We start from the raw sequence: 23,811 nt of genomic DNA on the forward strand, positions 1-23,811 counted from the left end.
TGCCCCCAAACCCCCATCAAACATTATTACACAACTTGCCAAAAATATCTTTAGATGGGGCGGCAACTTCTACATAAGACATGACTAGTGGAAGTGGCATTGTAACTTATTTAGGGTTGAACTTGTTTCTTGGTCTATGATATGCATTAAACTCCAATTTTGATTTATATATGATTGAAATTACTAATATGCTTAAGAAATTTAGTAATATGTGTACTTTTGAAGAATATTTTTAAAAATTTATGTATTTTAAAAAGTTCGATAAATTTGCCTAGTTATTGCCATTTTTTTTCGGAGTTCTTTGGCGAGTCCCGAGTTTTTAAAATTTTTGGGCCAGACGAGTCAATGTCGAGTCTAAGTTTTTCAACTATGATTGAAACTATTTCTCTATTCAAAAAGGGTATTTTCCAGCCATGAGGGTGAAAGAGTGCCTACAACTCCTGTCTCAGATTGAGTGTTGGCAGATGAGAAATTCAAAGCTCTTCTCAATGGAGGGGTTTTGGTAACATATTGTAAATTAAAAGGAAAAGATGAAGGTTTACCCTTAAGGGAAGACTTATCTGTCACATGTTGAGGACGTTGAGAGGAATCAGGCCGAGGTCTAGATGAATCAAGATTTATTTCCTCCGTCTCAACTTCTTTTTAACTTTCTTTCTCTCTCTTTCTCCACTTCCATGTTCTTAGGTGGTCCATCCCCATAAGTCTTTTCTGGTTCTTTTCTCCCCTCAAGAGGTTCTTCATCATCTCCTCCTAGTGCAATCACTTATTAGGTAGAGGGCAGTACTATATTTGATAAAGAAACTATTTGGCTAGGATTGCCTTGTTCTGCAACATTTTGTTTTCCTTGTGGCTGCACTTTGGAAGTCTTAGCCTTATTGGCAATCCATTCTTGAGTCTTCCTAAGTACTATAATAGTCTTTGTCTCAATTTTACTTGGTTCCTTGAGGTCCCAACCTATAGGTACAATGGGTTGAAATATTTGATCTATTTCAATTAATGTGATATTTGAGAAATGCTAAAAAGCTTTATGTTTTATTTCCTATATATATGTATATGTACCATCCTCCAAAAATGGCCTCGTAGATTGTTGTTTATTTTGACCCTTTCCATTCCTATCCTAGAAATACCATGGAACATATTAAACCAACAATTCTCATGACCTAGTCAGAATATCAGAAGAGGAATAAAAAAATAAGGTACAAGAAAAGTTTAACATTTTTTTCCCAGATCTTATGGCTTTGAATAATCTTTTAGTATATAGATTTCATGGCTATTCAAATTATGGGAGGATAGCTTGAGACTTGAGATGGGACAAAGGATACAAATTAGGCCAAAAAGGTTGATGGTGTTATCGTTACTGTTCATGAATTCATAATAATACGATTTCAAATCAACACATTTAATTTAACTTTTTTCTGAAATTGCCTATTTTGTCTCTATTGTTTTAGATGCTAGAATCCCTGTATTTGTGTCAAAGTTGCAGAAAAAATTGGTCCTGCCTATGTGAGGCCCATGTTCATCTAAGAAAAACTTGGGATGTACCTGGGCAAGATCTCCTAGCTTGACAACCCCCTCCAAAAAATTCCTCAATGAGAAAAAAAAAACAACTATCCCAACTCTAGAAGCAACTATTCTAACAACATTAACAACACCATCAATTGGCATTTGGTATTGAATTCAATAATCACTTGTGGTTTGTTGTTCATTTCCTCATTAAAATAACTATAAATATCATTAAATAAATTTCATTAGATGCATCATTCAAGTCACTTTCATCACCATTTGCAAAGTAATCAAGAACACAAACAAGGGAGTAGAGGGTTGATTGCACTCTTGACCTCAATGCAGCTGATAGTGTCATAAAAAATTCTATACATTTACTAATGCATTTGTCGATATTCTAACCTTTAATTGACCTTATGTATTGTTGCGTTGACCAAGAAATGTTTTATAGACATGGAGAAGCCACGTTCGAAGACTTTGGAGTTCACCAGGATAGAACAGTCTAATTCAATTACCAATTTTCCTAGTAGTGTGACTAGACAATTGTTATTATGACCAGAATGAAAAAAAAAGTTGACTCCTTTTCCTACTAATGTTTATATGTAGTTGACTATTCTATATTGAAAATACTGATTATAAATGCTGCTTTATGTCATTGAATGGATGTCCTATTTGAGGCACCTGTAATATTTTGTTATTGCGGGTTTATAATATTGAAGTCATCTATTTAGGAATTATTGGCTCTTGAGCCAGCGATAATAAGCACTGCTATTATTAGGGGTCTATTAAAATAATATTGTAATATTTCTATAATGGTCATCTTAGTCGTTTAGTTAGTATTTAGAATCTTCTAATTGTCTTTCGTGTTTCTATTTACGATCGTTTTCGTTATGGAAAGATCATCTTGTATTCTCTATTTAAGGAGTCTTTTGTCTCCCTTGTAAATATCGAACTCTGAATTATTATAACATGGTATCAAAGCGGGTCGATGGGGTTTTTTAAGTTTTGGCGATTTTTTTTAAAAAAATTCGTGGCCTCGTGCCTAGAATTCTAGAAATTTTTTAATCAAATTTTTTATGAAAAATTCGTTAGAGCAATTTTTTTGAGGGTTTTCGAGGGTTTTCTAGATAAATCGCGTTTTTGTATTTGCTTGCAACTCACGGGCTTGTTATTTGTATTTTCACGAATCTCGTGTTTGAAAATTGCGAGTTGTTTTCTGCAATCTGAGCATGAGAGTTACCATTTGTTTTGTCGGAGTTTTTCTGCTATTTCGTGCGACTTACGGCGAAGACAAATCGCGGGTTTCCAACCTTTTTTTTTGTGACGACAGCCATTTTTGTGCCACGCACAACAGTTGTTTTTCAACAGGATTTCTTTTGGCCGCCTTCTCCAAACCTCATGATGCTGGATCTATTATTCGTGCATTGGGAAGGTTTTCTTTTCCCCGCGATGGGTCTGTCTTTCTCCACATTCTGTGTTGCATCGAAGGTTTTTTCGTGCCGGCCCTTCTATGTTCACACGATGGTCTTCTCTTTTCCATGCGACCAGACACTTTTCATGCGACAGGAGTTCTTTTTTTTGCTGCGTTGATCTGCTCAAAGTTTTTTTTATGCAGATTTTTCTGAGATCACACCACCTCTATTCGAGGGTTTTTTGTGTTTTTCCTCTTGTGCAACGGCCACGGTCTTAGCAAAATAGCAACGGGTCTGAAAGATTTTTGCACTAGGGTTTTTTGGGGTTTTATAATTTATTAGTTATTGGTAGGTTTTATAATTTTTTCCTAAAAAAATTATTGTTTGGTTTTATTATTTTTTCCTAAAAAATTATTGTTGGGTTTTTTTTAATTTCTCCTAAAAAATCGTGTTTGGGTTTTTCGATTTTCTCCTCAAAAATCGTGTTTGGGTTTTTTTCGATTTTCTCCTCAAAAATCGTGTTTGGGATTTTTTGATTTTCTCCTCAAAAATTGTGTTTGGGTTTTTTTATTCTCCTCAAAAACCGTGTCTAGGTTTTTTTTATTTTCTCCTCAAAAATCATGTCTAGGTTTTTTTGACTATCTCCCCAAAAATCGTGTCTAAGTTTTTTTTATTTTCTCCTCAAAAATCGTGTCTAGGTTTTTTCGATTTTACTTCAAAAATCATGTCTAGGTTTTCTTTTTTTTTCCAAAAAAATCATGGAAGGATTTGACGATGTTTTCCACAAAAATCATGGTTTTTTGCAGTTTGTTTTTGGGTCGTAGTACTCATCTGCAAAAAAAATTTGATGGTCTTTTGACAAAATCGTGGCTATTGTTGTCTTTTAGATTAGTGGAGGGTTTGGCAATTTTTCCACAAAAATCGTGGTTTCAGTTTTTTGTCAACAAAAATCAATACTTTTTCAGAACTTGATCTTCATGTCTCTCGATAAAGGGAGGGACAGCTTTGTTACCGAACATCAGGATTGTGGTTATCTTGGTCATCTTCAAAAATTTTGCAGAAACAAGGAGGGTCTTAGCAGCAGGCTCATGTTGCTAAGCATTTTGAATAGAAGCGAGCAGCCTTCTATGCATTCGTGACCAAAAGAACTACAAATTTTGTCATGTCTTTTGTCAAGTAGTTAGAACAGTGACCATTAGGGGAGGGTGTTAAAATAATAGTGTGATATTTCTATAATGGTCATCTTAGTCATTTAGTTAGTATTTAGAATCTTTTGATTATGTCTTTCATGTTTCTATTTACGATCGTTTCCGTTATGGAAAGATCGTCTTGTATTCTCTATTTATAAAGTCTTTTGTCTCCTTCGTAAATATCAAACTTTGAATTATTATAACAGGGTTTGTAAATTGCCAATTTAATAATATGACATATTAGAGGATGTTTTCTAGCAGTCTTGTTATTGGGTGCTCAATTGAGTATTAATATTAGATCAACAACACCTTAAAAAATTTCCCTTTTAAAAGGATGTCTGCAATCCATCTTGAGGAAACATAATATGATTGATTGGTAGCTTAGATGACTGGAATTGCTATCGGTGTTATTATGGATTTGATATATGATTGGATTTTTGCTAGACCTTGAAGACAACTTGATTGGAGTTCTAAATTAGTGAGGACTTATTGATGATGAATGTTAAGTATATATGTCTTGGATTGTAATCCACAGGACCTATTCATCACATGATGTGTAGCTGGAATACTTGCAAACTTGCAATTGATCACTTGAATCAATTGAAGCAAATTTATGCTCCATCTTACTTCAGAATGTTATCATATGGTGATTTTGAGTTCACATTTTTCATGATTGAAGACTGTTCATATGAACTCTACATCTCTTTTGAGAATAATTACTTGAATCAATTGAAGCAAATTTATGCTCCATTTTGCCTCAGAATGTAATTGCATGGTGATTTTGAGTTCACATTTTTTTTTGTGATCGAAGACTTATACATACGAATTCTTACATTCAACATAACAGAGTCTCATCCTCTTGCTTTTTCTCTTCAAATTTCCAAACTATTAAGGAAAGCAATGCTATAGTTGCAAAAACTTGGATAACTATAAACTAGTACAAGGTACAGCTAAGAGCAAGCAACAATCACGGGTCCTATCAGGGTGGATAGCTATTAAAGACCGCCATAACAGGGTCCACCACTACACAAGAAAGAAATCTAGCTAAAAACCTATAAACAAGGACAAATCTAAGGTTTGAAAATCTCTAGGTTTAACCAAACAACTAGATATATGCTATTTGCAATGATAAATTAATGATGTAAAGTAATGCATGAAACATAAAAAGATAGCAATAAGCCTAATTCATCCACAAGAACTAAAAAAATTTTTGTTCTCTCTTTTTTGAAATGTAGAGTGTAAAGTTAGAGAAGCCTTAATTCACAACTTCCCAATTCTTGTGTGAGCAATATAATGTAGAGCCAGTATGGTGCAGGAGCACCTCATGACTAAGATGATAAGAGCAATAAAGGCTAAAGGTCACACATGGGAATGTGACCTTTCAATCTATGTAATAGGGTAGTCTTGTTTGTTTGATTTTTGTAATAAACCCCACCTTGTCACCCAATGTCATGGATTTGGCAAATTGATAAGCCACCATGGACATATGGGCCTAGGAGTATTTGGTTGAGTATTTTATAGGTGTTTATGTGTTGGAGATGTCTTAGGAAGGTTTAGGACATGTTGAAACATCTCTAGGTAGGCGGAATTAACATGTGTCAAAAGTTGCTCAACATGACAATTTTTGTTGACAACTTTTGGTTGCAAATAGCAACTTCTTTCCAATGGTCACCTCAGTTCAAAAGGTGGTTGATAATCGTTGAATAAGATACAAAATGTCATATTCCCAATCATCATTGGAGGGAGAGGAAGACTTTGTAAACTTTTGGCATCATTGAAGTAATACAATTCTGAGAATTTCCTGCAATTCTGTTATTCTGCACGGTGTACGGTACTGTACGAACATTTTGGGATTAGGAAACCAGTGGGATGTGTTAGAGTGGCCAATCACCTTTCAGATGCATCAAGTCTAAGGTCCTAATTCGCCAAGACAGGGGAGAAACCTGGCATTTTCTGGAAGTGGCCTAGATTTGACAGTTTTGCCTAGGATTTTGCAAAGAAATGGCCTCATCTTGCTGATCCTTCATTGGTGGCTCACGGATTTGGAGGGGATGCAAGTATGGCCAATCTATTTTAGGATTTTTGTTGGTTGAAAATTTTGTACACTTGGGGAAATATACAAAATTGTGGTTTCAACTACAGCACATGAGTAAAAACTCTCCTAATTAAGGGAAGGCTCCCCCTATCTAACTACAACTTGGAAAATAAAATTGGATGGGACAGCAATCTTTCTTCTTTTTTTCAAGAAAGACAATATCCTTTTTTCTCTTCACAGAAAAGGATAGCGATTGAATAACAGCAGTAACCACTTTCAAGTAAAATGAGAGAAAGGAAGTGAAGTTTCCTGAAAGCTCAAAGACTCCCGTCACTTCCTTCGGGACGGGACAGCAATATCAAGCTCAAAGACTTGACTACTGGAAGTCCTATCTACCCTTTGCTATACTAAATTTTACAACGAATAAAAGATAACAGCTCAAAGACTGAAATAATCTATTCTTTTAACACAAAGACAAGAATTAATGCAAGCTCAAAGACTTGCTGCTATTTCTTATCAAACAGTAATTTTCCTCAAGAATAGACGCAAGCTCAAAGACTTGCTGCTCCTTCTAGAGATTTTCCTATTTTAATTAATCTTCTCTACTTGCAGCTCAAAGACTTCAAATCAGATTGGACTAAGCTCCTTTAGAAACACTTGGCATAGAAGAAATAAAAGATTCAAACTCAAACATGTAGCTCAAAGACTCAAAACTTGAGTAGTCCTTCTTTATTATTTCTTCAAAAACTTTCAATCCACATACATAAGCTCAAAGACTTCTTGCTGTAAATTTGGCAGAGTTTTTGCTTGCTTTCCCAAAAGATATATTTACAATGGACTTCTCAAGTATTTATAGAAGAGGAGCCTTGAGAAAAAGGTGGGAGGATCATAACTAACTTGAGAGATTCTCTCAACCACCAAGACTCCTTCAATAAATAACTGAGACTTCATTAATTAACTAAGAGTCACTCTAACTAACTAAGACTTATTCCAACTACAGTCCTAATCGGACATAACTTGTAGTTGCCTTACATGTAATTACAAAAGTACAAGTAATGTGTAACTTGTATTTTACAAAAATTACTTTTACATGTAACTTGTCAAAACGAAATTACAACCAAAGATTACGAAAGAGAGAAAATTCAACTAAGTGTTGAAAAACACTTAGGTTGCCTTTTGTGAAGACATGAATCCTTGAAATTTCCGGATGCTCGCTTGTAGTTCCTCGGGATTCGGTTCATGAGTGTTCTTAGCAACTACCATAGTCTTCACAATAGTGTCGTGACAGCGGAGGAGCGCGAAATTGTCTCTATCCAGGATGGACTGGATCTCATGCAAAAAGGCTTGATGTTTCATCAATGCTTGAATTGAAACTGCCAAGAATTGTTCACTCCTCCATTCACCATGAATCCTCATCTGTAAGTCCGCAAGAACTTCTTCTTCTGGAATTAGCTCTCCATCCTGACTTACTATATTGCAAGAGGCCCTTTCACAATGTGAGACAATACCTTGATAAACTTCATTCCGGAATCTCCTTGCATCACTGATCTCTTCGATGAGGGACTTAAGAACAAGGGTTTTGTTTTCCATGAGTTCCTCATATTCCAAGTACATGACCCTGGAAGAGATGATGGTGTGCTCCTGCAAAATACTCAGCTGTTGTTGGGGCATGGTACGCCAGATTGCCAGACTTTTCTCAACACTTTCCAGATTCTTTTTGAAAGTGTTAGAAGTCTGATCCAATTTCTCCTCAATGGTTTCCAGCTTAGACATTATTTGAAAAATGTCTTTTATCACTTGCACGCATTGATCATGAAGGTGATCAATCCAGGAATCCAGTGCTTGTACTTTTTGAGCAGCCCTTTCTACTCCACGAATCGATTCTTGGGAACCGGAAGAACCTATGGAGTTACTCCCTTCAGCAGCAGGTTTTGTGATTTTATTGATGGCTGCCATGAGCTGTCGGTTTTCTTCTTCTAGCTTGTCTTTCTTTGCAAGAAGATCGTCACACCTTTGCACTAGTGAAGCAACAGAAAACTGAGCATCATGTTTAATGACTTCATGTGTTTGCTTGCCCAATTCTACCCTTGTAACCTTATAATCAGCAGCTGACATTTCATCAAGTGGTTTATCTGCAATAGGTTCCACAATTTCAGCTACTTTCATCTTGTTGCTATCAACAGTTACCCTGGAAATAGTCTTCGCCTTCTTAGCAACTTTGGATCTGGACTGTTTGAGTTGCTGGTAGTCGAAGGCATCAGGTGAGATCTCTTGCTTCTTTCTTTTCGGGGTGAAAGAACTAAGCCATGGAGGCAAAGTCATCAACTCACTTCCTGTAATAGCTGTAGGCAAAGGAGAAGCAGTTTCTGTTTGAATCACTGTGGTCACCCTGGGAGGAATATCTGTTTGAATAGCGACTATGTTTTGCTCAGTTACCAACGGACATGAAGATTGCCTCATGAATTCTTCAAAACCAGAAGTGGAAGTATCAATTTCTGATAACTGAATGCAAGTGGGATTATCTTCAGGAACTTCCAACACACTTTCTCGTTGTTGCTCAGGAGAAGGCCCGTATGCTGAAATGGGAACTGCGTTCTGAGGAGACTCATCAATGAGCAAATCAGGGGGAGAAAGAGGCGTCTCAATAGAAACTGGAGGAATGACCTCATGAGGCGTGTCTGAAACTGGAGACTTAGGCGCATCATCAGATTGCTGCCCCTCTTCTGGATTATCCAGATCGATCACCCGAACATGGAACCGTGATTTCTCCTTCCCACGAGTAGTTGTCTCCTCAGGAGGAAGCACTACTGCACGACTAACTCGTAACTTGATCCTTGTGCTCGAAGATGAAGCACCCTCCTTATTATCAATCTGAATCTCAGACTTTCGTCCAAGAGGCCCTGTAGAATCATCTTCTTTACCAACCTTGATTTTGATAAGTCTAACAGCATTGCTTTTCAACCATGCGTTAGTGTTGGCCAAGATAGGCTGAAATCTGTCAAGAATGGAGACGCACTCTTTATGTGACCATTGGATCAAAGGAAGTGGAGCTTCCTCAACCCTCCGTGAAGTGTATTCAGGATCAAGTATACGCCCATCATCAATCATTCCTTGTGGGATATCTGCCAAGTTCAAGTCAACAATTTGCTCAACAGTGAGCCTGCAGTAATCCATCTTCAGGACTTCAGCTTCTGTGCGGAGATCTGCCCAGATGTCTTCAATGCGATGAACATGTACAAAGGATTTTTTGATCTTTTCCTTCATACCTCTATAATCAAAATCAGCTCTAGGTTTGAACCTCTTAAGCTTGATTTCCTGCAATTCAACCTCCATGGCCTTAGCCTTCACAGATGTGACAAGGGAGTATCGACCAATTTTCAACGGATTTGTGCTGGAGATCCCCATTCCAACCTTGTGTCTAGCAGACTGAAGAGTATGAACAGCCATAATCTGTCTACCCAACTCCATAAGAATTATCCTATCGGTCGGGTATCTTGGTAGCATGTATGGTTGTCCATCATAGCACCCAATCCTCATGTAGGTGAAGGTGGGAAATTGCAGGAATAAGCACCCATACTCAGATACCTTGACCCATGCCTCATCTGATACTCGCTTATTTCTGAGATCCATGTCAAACTGACACATAAAATATCCAAAGAATGCGTCTTGGACTCTTCTAAAATGTAGTCTGCTAGGTTTCAAAGGCAGCTGGTCATAATATTCCCAAACTGGTATGAGAGAGCGATCACCCTTGGTAGAAAGACCTGGAAAGTGTCTAAGTGATGCTGCTAAATATACCAAATAAGAATTCATAAAGAAGGTCATAGTGGTAGGAACCGCTGCAAGTTGTTCGCACAAAGCATCGCTGATGATTTCACCCCATGAAATGTGATGCGACTGCCGTATGAACATGATGAATTGATACATCCATGGCTCAAAGACATTAGAGTGCTCAAGGCCTAACATTCTGCTGAGAAGAGTGATGGTGTCTCCTATCTCCCACTTGAAATCACAACGGTACAACTTTGCCCATCTTGAGAAGGAAGGACGTGGCTCATGAATCCACCTATTGATGTGGCGCTTGCAATCTTTTTCTCTTTTCACATAATACTCTGCTGCACTTTCTTTGGTGATTTCCATGTAAACAGGTGCAGGAGGTATTTTGAAGACCTTCTCGGTTGTATCCGCATCAAGACGAATTATGGCTTCACCATCATCATTTTTTATGACTCTTGACTCTTTGTCAAAATGATGGGCGCATGCAAGAACAAATTCAGGTTCTAGGGCAGCCACTGGGAAAGAAGACGCATGATGGATATGGCTGTCCAACAGCCGCTGCAAGTTGTTATCCTGTGGATCTTCTACCCTGTGAATGAATTCTGCCATATCAACATGCCCTATTTCTGTGTCCCTAATGCGATCCAATGGCGAGGAGACCTGGGAAGGTGTAACCTCATTCTGGTATTTATCATATTTGTATTTCATTTTCTTTGGAGTTGGCGATGCCGGCAAATCTGACATTGATTGCGAACCTGGAATGCTGTGATGAAGACTTAAAAGGGTTAAGGCCACATCATAATCAGCTGCAAATATCATTCTTTCTTTTTTCAACTGGGTAAAACTTTGATCTCTGAATTTCACGGTTTTGTGAGAAGAAGAGAGAGGACATGTAGAAATGGGAAAATCTTGACTTTGACCAATTTCGGATCTTGGGGGAATTTTCGCAAGTATACAAGTTGGAAAGTACATACATGCAATCGGGATTTTAAAACCCGAATACAAGTATACTTGTAAATTCGAAAATGGAGAAACGGATGAAAAATGGGATTTTGACTTGCGGGAAATGATGGAAATGGAAAGTGCGGATATGGGGAACGTGAATGGATAGAAATGGGAATATCCGGGATAGTCATTTTCATGAAAATGGGAAGATCTTTACAACATGTAAACCGGTTTTCAAAACACGAATTTGCAAGAGAGAGGTATTTCACATTTTTCAAGCTTGGAAATTTAACCAAAAATGATTAAATTTCTCAACCGTAAGGGAAGAACAACAATTTCCAGCGAACTTGTAATCGAGATTAAAAATCCCGAATACTAGCTAAGATGGAATTTTGAGAAGAATAATGCAATTTAACAATTGCATTTCAAAGGGAAGATTTGTTTCATGAAAACCAATTTTAAGGGAAGAACAACACATGTGAAGAATGCAATTAATAACAAAAAAAGAAGAAAACATGAAAATAAAAAGAAGAGAAGAAAGGAAGAACATACCTTGATTGGAAAATCAAAATGCTTCTCCAACAATGCAATACTTCTTGAGATGAAGAAGCAAAACTGAACTTTTAAACCCTTATCACGTTTTTGTGAAAATGCCCCCAAAAATGGTAGCAATCTTAAACTTGCAAGAGTAAAATGCCAATGAAAGTGTTCATTTCAAGTTTGTTGCAGCAAAACGATCAAGGTATTTGCTAAAGCAATAATACCAAAGGTGTTTGAAGAGGTATCAATGCCAAAAAACGCAGCCAAGAGAGTCACGTTTTTATGAAAAAACGTGGCATTCATTACACATTCAATGCACCATTAAATGGTGCGAACCTGCTCTTACCCTCCACGCCTTAGGAAGAAAGGCCAAAACGATTTAGGAGTGTGGGCAACATTGAAGATTTAACCGCTCAAATCGTGGCATTCATGAGGCACATTAAAAAAAAAAACGCAGTTGCTGTTTCTTAGGGTAAAAACCAGCGGATTTGTCTTTGAAATGGCATGATAGATGTCAAAAAATGCAAGAAGATAGGATGCAAACTCAAAACGCCCCCATCATCCAACGATTCATCCACGAATTTCGCCTTGAAAAAGTCCAAAATCGCTTCATTCTTGCATTTCGGGTTTTGAAAAATGAATGACAAGTTCGATTTTCTTCAAAAGGAAGCAAATCGGGTTTTAAACATAAAATGACAAGTTCGATTTTCTCCTTTTTCCTTTTCATGCTCAAAATCGGGTTTTAAATATAAAACAACAAGTTTAAAATTTCACTTTTTCACTCATTAAGCCAAAATCGGGTTTTTTTGGACAAATGACAAGTTTAAAAATTGTCAAAAATGAACTTTATGTTAAAATCGGGTTTTAAAAGACAAACTGCAAGTTTAAAAATACTTGTAAGGGGGAAATAAAATCCCTACAACAAGTATTAAACACTTGCACACATGTAATGGGGATTTAAAATCCCTATTACATGTAAAACCCATTAAAGTAGGGGTTTTTTGGACAAACTGCAAGTTTACTTGCAGTTGAGCTAAAAACCCCTATTTTAACTAAAAATGACCAAAAAACAACAAAAAGATAAAAACATTAAATGGGAAACTTAAAATAAATTACAAGTGACATATTTGAAATAAAAAATGCACATGTAAGTGATCAAAAATTCCCCTACAAAGACCACAACAATGAATATCATTAAAACTTGCATTTTGAAGAAAATTCTCCACCTGCAGTCTGGGTTTTAAAACCCGAAATTGAAGGAAAGACATAGCAAACGAACCCAGAATTTGACGAAATTCGAAACGTAGTTCGAGGATGGACTGAGGATTAAGCCAGTCCAAGGATTAGTCGAAATTCTGCCTCGGGAAGCGTGCCATAGAGTAAATTTTTTCATTTTTTCACAAAAATTTCATGGTAGTGGTCCTTCATTTTTGGAAACAAAAATGAGGACAACAACAGGCTCTGACTGGGGAATTCTTTCGTTTATCCTTCAAGATTATGAGAGAAAAGAATCCAGAACTCTTAGTGCCTTCCTCTTATCCATTGGGTCACAGAGTCAAACAAAGCAAAAAAAAAAAAAACAAACAAAAGGCGAAAAACAACCAAGAGAAAGACATTATTTACAAAAAGTTACCTCGAATCTTCATTCAAAGTAATGCTTCAAATGCTGACCATTACATGGCAGCACAAATGGAGTTCCATCATGATAAGACAAGATAAAACTATCTTCTCCAGCAATACGGTGAATGGTGAAGGGTCCTCGCCAAAGAGAATCAAATTTGCCATGTAAGCCTTTCGGTTCCCTTCGCTTATCCCAAAGCAAAACACGATCACCAACTTGGAATCCTTTTTGTTTTGCTTTCTTGTCAAAAAGAATTTTAACTTGTAGCTGATGCTGAGCAATTCGGTCTACCACTTGTGTTCTTTGTTCTTCCAGTTGGGAAAGATACATGATCCTTTTATCTAAAGCATCCTCATAAGTTTGATCCTCAATTGCTTTAGATAACTTGAGAGCAGGAAGTTCCAAAGTGATGGGTATTTCTGCATTAATCCCATAAAGGAGCTGAAATGGAGACATACCAATAGCCCTTTTGGGTGTAATCCTGTCTGCCCATAAAGCATCAAAAAGAGCCTTATGCCAGGACCTTTGATTTTCCTCCACAAGCTTGCGAATGATAGTAATCAAATTCTTGTTACTAGATTCCGCTTGACCATTACCTTGAGGATAATAATTAGATGAATGAGTTAACAAAATATTATACTCAAAGCAAAATTGTGAAATTTCTGAGGAAGAGAAAGTAGCCGCATTATCAGTCACAATCTTGAAAGGAACACCAAACCTGGAAATAATATTCTCCTTGAGGAACCTGCATACTACCTCAGAAGTAGCGTTCTTTACTGGTATGGCTTCCACCCACTTGGTGAAATAATCAGTAGCTGTAAGGACATAGGAATGACCCGCACTTGAGGAGGGATTGATCACACCAATGAAATCAATGCCCCATTGCTGGAAAGGTTCTTCAACAATAACCGGCTTCAATGGTAATGCTGCAAGCTTTGGTTTACCTACAAACTGCTGACAATGTACACACTTACGTACCCACCGAAAAGCATCTTGAAAGAGTGTAGGCCAATAATATTTTGCTCTCAAAATTTTATGAGCGGTCACTGGGGCAGAAAAATGTCCACCACAAGCCTTGTCATGAAAAGATTCCAGCAATTTAGTTTGTTGCGCTTTGTCAACACAACGGAGGAAAGTACCGTCAATGGCTTTCTTGTACAAACCAGCATCCCATAATACGAAGTTTGCAGCTTTCAACTTGATACTTCTCTTTTCCTTGAATGTCAAATGTTGTGGACATTCGCCATAGGTCAAGAAAAATGCTATATTAGAGTACCATTCATCAATAGTACTAACAAACAACACCTTGGGAAGATCTTCTGAATCATTCAATTCTCGCTCCTCCGGAATACCTTCCGCCATCAGCTGACAGAGTCCTCTTCCTCGAACGAGCTTTGTAGGCTTGATTTCCAAGTCATATTCTTGGATTTTAGCAATCCAATTTCCTCTTTTTGTACCAAAATCCTGTTGTGTTAAGATAGATTTGACTGATGTATCAGGAACTAACACAACGGTATGAGAATTCAAGATGTAAAAACGGAAATTCTTAACTGCTTTTACCACCGCATAAGCATTCTTCTCAATAGAGGAATACTTGAGTTCATGAGACTTCAAAGGACAACTCATGAAAGCAATAGGAGATTCAATTCCTTCTGAATTTTTCTGCATCAAAATGGCTGACAAAGTATGCTCGGAAGCATAGCTATACATAATGAACTCCTTGGTGTAGTTAGGACAAACCAACACGGGTGCATGAGCAATTGCATCTTTAATTTCATTGAATGCCGCTCTTCCTTCAGAATTCCAATGGAAAGAAGACTTTCCTTTCATCATGTCCACAATATGACGAGTCTTCTCTGCAAAGTCAGGAATAAATCTTCGCAAAAAATTAACCTTACCAAAAAAAGAATGAACAGCAGTCTTGTTGGATGGCAAAGGTAGATTCTGAATTGATTTAACCCTCTCAGGATCAACTTTTATACCCTCCTTGGAAACAATGTGACCAAGAAGTTTTCCCTCTGTCACCCCAAAAACTGACTTCTTGGGATTAAGAGAGACGCCATGCTTGCGACATCTTTCAAGTACATCTTGTAGATGAAAAAGATGATTCTCACGATCTTTAGAAAAAACAGTAAGATCATCAAGATATACTACAATATATCTTCCAACAATACCACGGAAAGCCAAGTCCATAGCTCGCTGGAAAGTAGCTCCTGCATTGATCAACCCAAAAGGCATTCTTCGGTATGCAAACGTACCCCATGGAGTGGTGAATGCAGTCTTGTGTTGATCAGGTTCACTAACCTCAATCTGATTGTATCCCGAAAATCCATCTAGCATAGATAGCATCTCGGAACCTGTCACCGTTTGCAAGACTTGATCCATGATTGGCAATGGATAATTGTCTTTGAGTGATAGCTGATTAAGATTTCTAAAATCCACACAGATACGTATTTCTCCATTCTTCTTACGCACCGGTACTATGTTTGCCAACCATGTTGAATGATGGATGGGAAAGATAATCCGAGCATCAAGCATCTTTTGAACTTCAGAAAGAATGGTACCTGAAATCTTTGGATTATATTGGCGTTGCTTTTGTCTGAAAGGTTCCGCACCAAGCTTGAGAGGAATGTCATGCTGCACTTCCTTGGGTTGGAAGGACTTTAGATCATCATATGAGTACGCCAAGACATCATGATATTGACACAAAAGCTGAATAAACTGATTTCTCTCTTCTAAAGTGCAGTTATTGCCAATATTGACAAACTTTGGATCTCCGTCAGATCCAATATTGTATTTCTCATATCCCATAAGAGAATCAGTACCCTCTTGTTGTCGTCTCTTGATATAACGATCATGTTGATCGAAAAGTTTTTCAAGAGAAACCAATCCCTTGGGGATTTTATTTCCTTTCAGCTGAAGGATATTTTCATCTGATTCAAATGATGTATCAGGCACTGGATCTGAAGATGAAGAAGAAGGAGAATTACTTCCTTCAAAATACAAGTTGTTGAAACCATCCTCAGCTTGCAAGAAATTATTAATCTGCTTATCATCATTGAAGATCTGCCAATGATCCCAATTATCAGGCACACTTGGTCTGCAGATTATCTCAATGATGTATTTATCCTGACCAAAGTCAAGATGTGGAATTAATGAAGTAGCTGAAACAGCAAGAGAATCAGCTCTATCATTGTATTCACGAGGAACAACTGAGATATTGAAAGAATCAAACTCTTCAATATTCTCCCATACCAAATTGCGATAATGCTTGAGCCTGTCATTCTTAGTCTGATATATATTTCTCAATTGACAAACAATTAATTCTGCATCGCCTTGGGCATGAAGGTTTCTGATTCCTCTTTTCAATGCAACACTCATTCCCAACAAGAGCGACTCATATTCAGCCGTATTGTTGGTATTAGCAAATTGTAATTTGAAAGAGTAAGGGAAGATCTCTCCCTTGGGAGATATAAGAACTACACCAGCTCCGGATCCATTCGTAGCACAGCTACCATCAAATTCAAGAGTCCATACATCATTTGAACTGTTGTTTTCATTGGAATGATTAGAGCTGCCTTCCTCCGAGATGAGTGCATTGTGAAAAGAAAAGTTATCATCTTCTTCCATAGGAGAGGATGAACTTTCCTCTTGAACAGACGAAGAATGAAGCTCTTCTTGTTGAGGAGGTGATGGAATACTTTCATCAGCAACTGAAGATGCGACCTCTTCAACCATAACATATGAACTGGATGACCCACCTTCTGATGTTTGATCCTGATCAATATCAACAAAACTTTCATTTGCCGAAAGTAATGAAATGTCAGAGCTGCTAGAAGGATAATCTTCAGCAAATTCTGAAATTTCATCAACATGGAGGTAATAATTACCAAAACCTGAAGATTCAAAAAGAATCTGAGCATGAGGGTCATTGGATTTAACAACCGTGTACTTGGTCTCTCTTTCAGGAATTAACTTCTGCACAACACCTTTGACAGGTATTCTTGCTTCTGTCATATCCATGTTGAGTTCACCTCCAACATCTTTACAAAAATTACGGCCAAGCAACATTCCGTATGATGCAGGAACGTCAGCCACCAAGACAGTCATCTTTATCTTATTATCCGGAAAAGCAGCAAATGCAAATTGTGCGTCCTTGATTTGTCCAATAAGGGGTACTTGCTTGTTCTCCATGGAATAACAATGACCAAAAGTTTTGGTCAAAGTCAGCCCCAAAGCTTGAGCAACTTTCGCGGGCATGACGTTATCAGAAGCACCAGAATCCAAGACACAATTGCTTAATTGAAAACCATTGATCAACAAGGAAATGTAAAAAGGTTCTATTTTTCCCTGGGTGGTAGATGGAATGGTTACCAAATGATTAGGCAACTTCTTGGGTTCTTGTGAGATAGTGTTTTCAAGTATAGGACGAGTCTCCTTGCTTCTAACAAAATCAGCTAATCTATCAAATTGATCAGGATTAGCTTGCAAATACTCAACTTCGGACATCTGGATCTTAGTCTTCCTAGCATGGTCAATAATATCAAAGGCTTGAAATGAACCAGCTAGAAAAGGATTAACATTGTCTGATAATGTTTTGGGGTTGGGCATACTGGGCTTGGGATCAACAGATGAAGCAAGAGGAGGACTTTTGTTACTTACTTGGTTTTTCGCTGCATCCTTTGAAATATAAGGCAGCGGTGTTCCTCTTTGAGCAATAACAACAGGTGTTTGTAAATCACTTGCGATCTTTGCAGCTTCTTCTTGCTGGGCCAACCGGGTCTGGGATCTTGTTGTTACAGCAAATGCTTGGCTATGAGTCCTGTCAGCAGCAACAGAGTCATCATAGTGCATGTAACGTATAGTAGAGTCGCCAGTCACTTCTTCTTCTTCTTCTTGAGGAAGAGCAACTTCATCGGACTGATAATCAAAATAAGAAGACTCATTTTGATCAGTCTCATAATAACCAACTGCTGCCTTTGAAGGAGGTGGCTCAAGCGCAAGTTTCTCCGGAGGGGGAGGCAACTTGGGTTGATTTTTGGCAGCATAACTGGCAGCAGCATTAGGATATGTCCTTCTTGGGATATCCTTGTATGGTGCGGGGTAGGAATTTTGAGACACTTGCTTCTTCAAAGCAAGAAGTTCATTTGCCAATTTCTGTACCATTGGATCGGTAGAACCAGAAAATGAACTATCCTGGTGCGAAACTCCTTTGAACCGATTAGAATCCTTCTTGATCTTACCAGCTAAGATCAAGTCGTCCTCAATTTCAGTAGCCATTGATTGAGCAACTTCTAAATCAGCAGGAGATGCTCGTCTTAAGAAGAAACTAACCTCGGGCAATTGAGTGTTGATGAAAAAACACTTGAGGTTTTCAGGAGTAGGCTTAGAATTAACGGGAATTCTATTTGCTAATTTGTTAAATTTAGCAATGAATTCACGCATGCCTTCATGCGTATCCTTCTTCATTTGTGTCAACTGGGCCAATAAGGCGTGCTCATCTTCTGCAGGCTTAAAACGTTCCTCGAACTTGTCTCTCAACGAGTTCCAGGAAACAATTGAACCAGCCGTAAGATTGAAAAACCAGTCGGCTGCAATACCTTGAAGAGTCTCTATGAACAACCGAACAGCAACATCTTGATGTTCAACCCCAAGAACACCACATGCCATATAAAAGGACTTGACATGTTCATCTGGGTGTTGCTTTCCATCGCCATAAAATTTGGGAAGATTTTTGCGCGAACCTTGTGGAAGCGGATGAAGAGGCGGGGTTAATGCCAAAGGCCCAAAAGCTACTCCCCATGGACCGGGAGGAGGAAGTGGAGGATTAGCCATATTAGGTAATGAAGGAATTAGTGGTTTGAAAAAGAAGGAAGAATTTTCACTTGGGATGGATTTCTTCTTCCTTGAAGGAGGATAACTTGTGGTTCGTGAAAGGGAAGATGTACTAGCGAGCAAAAAGTATCTAGCTCTTTCAGCAACAGATATTTCTTCTGAATGTTCACCTTTCTTCCGACGAACGTAAACACGCGAACTTTCCAGCTTAAAGAAATGAAGGAATTTCCAAGATCTTCTTTCAAAATGGTAGGACACTAGTCTTCAAACGAAAGCGTGAGGCTCCCGAATGCGTCCGTGTCCCCAACAGAGTCGCCAAAAAACTGTTGGTTGAAAATTTTGTACACTTGGGGAAATATACAAAATTGTGGTTTCAACTACAGCACACGAGTAAAAACTCTCCTAATTAAGGGAAGGCTCCCCCTATCTAACTACAACTTGGAAAATAAAATTGGATGGGACAGCAATCTTTCTTCTTTTTTTCAAGAAAGACAATATCCTTTTTTCTCTTCACAGAAAAGGATAGCGATTGAATAACAGCAGTAACCACTTTCAAGTAAAATGAGAGAAAGGAAGTGACGGGAGTCTTTGAGCTTTCAGGAAACTTCACTTCCTTTCTCTCATTTTACTTGAAAGTGGTTACTGCTGTTATTCAATCGCTATCCTTTTCTGTGAAGAGAAAAAAGGATATTGTCTTTCTTGAAAAAAAGAAGAAAGATTGCTGTCCCATCCAATTTTATTTTCCAAGTTGTAGTTAGATAGGGGGAGCCTTCCCTTAATTAGGAGAGTTTTTACTCGTGTGCTGTAGTTGAAACCACAATTTTGTATATTTCCCCAAGTGTACAAAATTTTCAACCAACAATTTTGAAGGCCTTTTGCAGGTTAAGACCAGTTAGAGGCGAGGGTTTGATGCATTAAGATCGGCAACTCCATGTGGCCACCATGCAAGTGTAAGCAAACAGGTCTCCCATCAGGGGTTAAAGGTCTGATCATGGCCTAAGACTTAGGAATTGGTGCATTTGCCATGTCCTAAGAGTGTTCCTTAAGTTGGTTTGGTGAGTTAAAGTCAGTGTCTACACACTCCTTTGTAAAATAGGCCTAATTGGGGCTATTAGGTCTCCTAACCAAAATAGGGTTTGGATTCTTGTGTTCCCAACCAGTCAGAACCCTTAGGATATGTTTTGTAACTTTCAAAGGGTATTCAAATCTGGGATTTGTTGTCTGGCTCTTTTGGAGAAATAAGGAGTTAAGTGTGGAAAACCGGTCTGGCAAGGCTACTAGGATTAGTAGGCCTTGTTGCAGCAGTTACCCCAAACCGGTAGAGGGAACCTAAATTAATGATTGAAGGGGGTCTCTCTGGCCTAAGGGACTTCAAACCAAACCTTGAATAGCTATTGTTGCATTGGGGAAGAGGCCAAACCATTGTTGGCCATAGGATCCTTAGGAGCCTCTTGAAGACCTTATGAGATGCTCAATGAAAGAGACCTTGTGAGGAAGTCTTTTTGGAAGAAAGGGATTGGGACTTGTCAAACTGATATTCCTTGACCCCTTGTAGTGTTTTGTGATTGCTAGGGTCCTTGGTGTGCTCTTGGATTAGGGGAACCTGCCCTATACCTATACCAGGGCTCTGCATCATAGTACAGAAATGTAAATTCCTAGTGGAAAACTAACATGAGAATGATAAACAATGGTACCCAAACCCTCAATATGCAAAAACAGCAACGATGCAATATAAATAATTTTTTATCAAGGCCCCTTAGGTCTGCTCCAAAACGGCATAAGCAAAAGCTACTGATCAATTATCAAAAAATCGAAGTATGTTCAAGTGCATGATGGGAAGGTGTTAGGAATTTCAAGCAGATGACTTGTGACTCCTTGGCCAAGCCTTACTAGTAAGCCAAGAGGAATATCCATGAAATTGTGTTTTGGTAATGTAGGAGAGGCATGCAAGAGGAAGGTAGAAGTCCTACGTATGATTTTCATGGCAGGTCCACATGTCTATTGTGAATTGTTGTATGTGAAAGATGAGATCTAGCAGAATCAACTGATAGAGAGAGTAGATAATTATGCCATGTCATAGAATAAGGTTTCTTAATGTGTAAAGTACCAAAGCATAGAGTAAGGCACTAAAGGGCAGGATGGGATTCTAAACAGTAGGATAGACCTAAAATTTGGAACCACTTTAAGCCAAGATCATGAAAGAGATTCATTAACCACAACCCAGGACTCAGAACAGTTACAAGTGGCATCACCATGGATTTACCAAAAAAGTGACAGTGGTGACACTAATGGCATTATTATAAGCTAGATCAGCATCAGGGTAAGGGAATCCAAAAGAAAAGGTGGTGGTATTCCTACATAAAGCATGATTCATCATTGGAATTTTTATAATATTATCATTATGATATTAGTCATTACAGATGCTATTTTTGAAAATCATGATTTTGAAATTTAACAATGCACTCTAACTGTTTCTTTAATTTACCCTTAGTGGTTTGTGTCTAGGTGTCCACTTGTGATTTGATCTCTCCTAGCGGTTTGCAATTATTAGATATATATTAATGACTCTTCATGATTTCATGCGTTGCAAAGATTGACAATCATTATTATTACAGGGTGCACTTCCAGACATCTTAAAGAATACACCACAAGAATTTTATGGGCAGACATTGCAAATGCTTGCACATGCAGCTGAAATATGTTACAACCGCTTGCAAAAAATCATTGTTCTCAATTGCCAATTTAAACCTCAGGGTTCTCTGTTTTTGATGGTAAAAATGCTTATGCAAAAGTCATGTTCATTGTTTTGCATTTTACAAGAACAAAAGCATATTTGAATATAAACACCTGAACAAAGTACAATCAAAGGTTTTTTGTAAATCTGCAGTTTGATGCATGCAACAAGTCCATTTTATTAAATTTCATTTGGCTATTTGTTTGGGACAGGTTAAGATAAATACAAATGGTTTTGAAGACATAAATGATGATTTTGGGTTTTGCACAAAACTTGCGAAGGAAGAATCAGTGATAATCTTGCCAGGTACTAAATTTATCTGTCCACTTTCTCTTTGTAGAGATGCTTTTTAATGTATGCTTTTTTTGTATGGATGACCCATGTTTGTGCCTCTTTTATTGACCTCTTGTTTGGCAGGGTCTTGTCTTGGTATGAAGAATTGGATCCGGATATGTTTTGCAGTTCCCCCTAGTTTGTTGGAAGAGGCGTTTGATCGAATTGAATCCTTTTGCCAGCGGCATACCAAGAGTACATAATGGATTTTAATAAAATGACCACACAATATGACACTATATAAGGATGGATTGAGGTAGTCATGACTACATGTCAACTATTACTAGCATTTTTCTTTTTCTGAAAAGTTTAAGAAAATAATTTGGGCAATTGTTCTCACAGTTCAAATATTTTGAACTGAAGCTCTCAGAACTATTTTCTGTTTGAGAAATTGTGTAATTTAGGTCAGTGCAAGCTAGTCAACCACTGTTGACAAATTAGCATAAGGCAGTGAACCCATGTAAGAGTTCTGATAAAACAGCAGCTAGTCAACCAGCATTGACAAATTAGCAGGAGGTCTTGCACCCATTTAAGAGTTCTGATAAAACTGGAGATAGTCAACCAACGTTGACAAATTAGCAGAAGGCATTGCAACTGTTTAAGAATTCTTATAATACTGAAAATTGTCAACCAACCACAGTTGACAAAGTAGCAAGGTAGTTTGCCCATGTAAGAGTTCTGATAACAAATCACTCTTATCTGTCTTAAATTTGTTTTTAGCATTTCTTTAGAATTCAATCACGTGTATGTCCATAACTTAGTTTTTGGCATCTTGATTTTTTTTTTTTAAATCTTTCACTAGAGTTGCTCGTCTTTAACTTCCATAGGACAATCTTTTTGAAAATATTTTTTTGATAAATAACTAGTAAAATCAAGTAGTACGTTTCTTATAGAGGATGAATGGATTCACATGCTTTAGTAGTTTGGATAAGTAATGCCACGTGGCTGATTATGAACCTATTGAATTATGAGAAACCTTATATTTTCTGGAGCTTGACATAGGCAGGTATAGCCTTAGCCTATAGTTGAAGCTGGATCTGCATACCTCTTCTATATTTAAAAGAAGTTTTGATTGGGTTAATGAAAATGTTGATCTGCTCTAATACCATGTTAGAAAAAAACTAGTATTGTTTTTATATCATGCATAAAATCCTTTTGTAGGCTGACAGTTGAACTTGGGACCACAAATACTAATAAATCAATACCTGGCCTTTGAACATCTGAGTCAAGTTAAAGAAGTTGACTAATTTTTTAGGAGTTTGTTGAAAGTCAAATAACAATTGGGGAAATGTTTTTTGAATAATACATGAAATATATAGAAAGTTAAATATTTTGTATATGTTCTCATGCCTTTTCTTATGTGCTTTTGGTAAGAGTTTTCAGGGAATGTCTGCCCAATCATGAGGATGCACTAATGGCCATCCTTAAGTGATCAGTGCCGTAATCTTTGACTGCTACAGGATAGGATATCTGAGATGTGGGGATGCATACCATGGTCACTATGGACCACAAATACTAATAAATCAATACCTGGCCTTTGAGCATCTGAGTCAAGTTAAAGAAGTTGACTAATTCTTTAAGAGTTGTTGAAAGTCAAATAACAATTGGGGAAAAAAAATTGAATAATACATGATATATATAGAAAGTTAAATATTTTATATATGTTCTCATGCCTTTTCTAATGTGCTTTCGGTAAGAGTTTTCAGGGAATGTGTGCCCAACCATGAGGATGCACTAATGGTCATCCTTAAGTGATCAGTGCCGTAATCTTTGACTGCTACAGGATGGGATATCTGAGATGTGGGGATGCATACCATGGTCCCTATGTATCATAAATTTAGACACTCAAGATTTTTCAGGCCTCCTATGAGTTGTGGTTCTAGTTC

At 37.7% G+C, this 23,811-nt stretch overlaps 1 protein-coding gene across 2 annotated transcripts in view; it reads left to right on the forward strand.

Moving 5' to 3' along the window:
• Nucleotides 1–22,705, forward strand: part of LOC131070307 (nicotianamine aminotransferase 1) — a 114,006-nt gene extending 91,301 nt beyond the window's left edge. For both annotated transcript variants that reach the window (XM_058005814.2, XM_058005815.2), the window contains exons 6-8: nt 21,474–21,629; nt 21,805–21,898; nt 22,010–22,705. In XM_058005814.2, the coding sequence (XP_057861797.2) occupies nt 21,474–21,629; nt 21,805–21,898; nt 22,010–22,128 (369 nt within the window). In that variant the 3' untranslated portion in view covers nt 22,129–22,705. The remainder of the gene's footprint in view (nt 1–21,473; nt 21,630–21,804; nt 21,899–22,009) is intronic.
• The last annotated feature ends 1,106 nt before the right edge of the window (nt 22,706–23,811 follow it).

This window comes from Cryptomeria japonica, chromosome 1 (assembly GCF_030272615.1).
Source record: "Cryptomeria japonica chromosome 1, Sugi_1.0, whole genome shotgun sequence".
In the NCBI taxonomy this organism is placed as follows: Eukaryota; Viridiplantae; Streptophyta; class Pinopsida; order Cupressales; family Cupressaceae; genus Cryptomeria; species Cryptomeria japonica.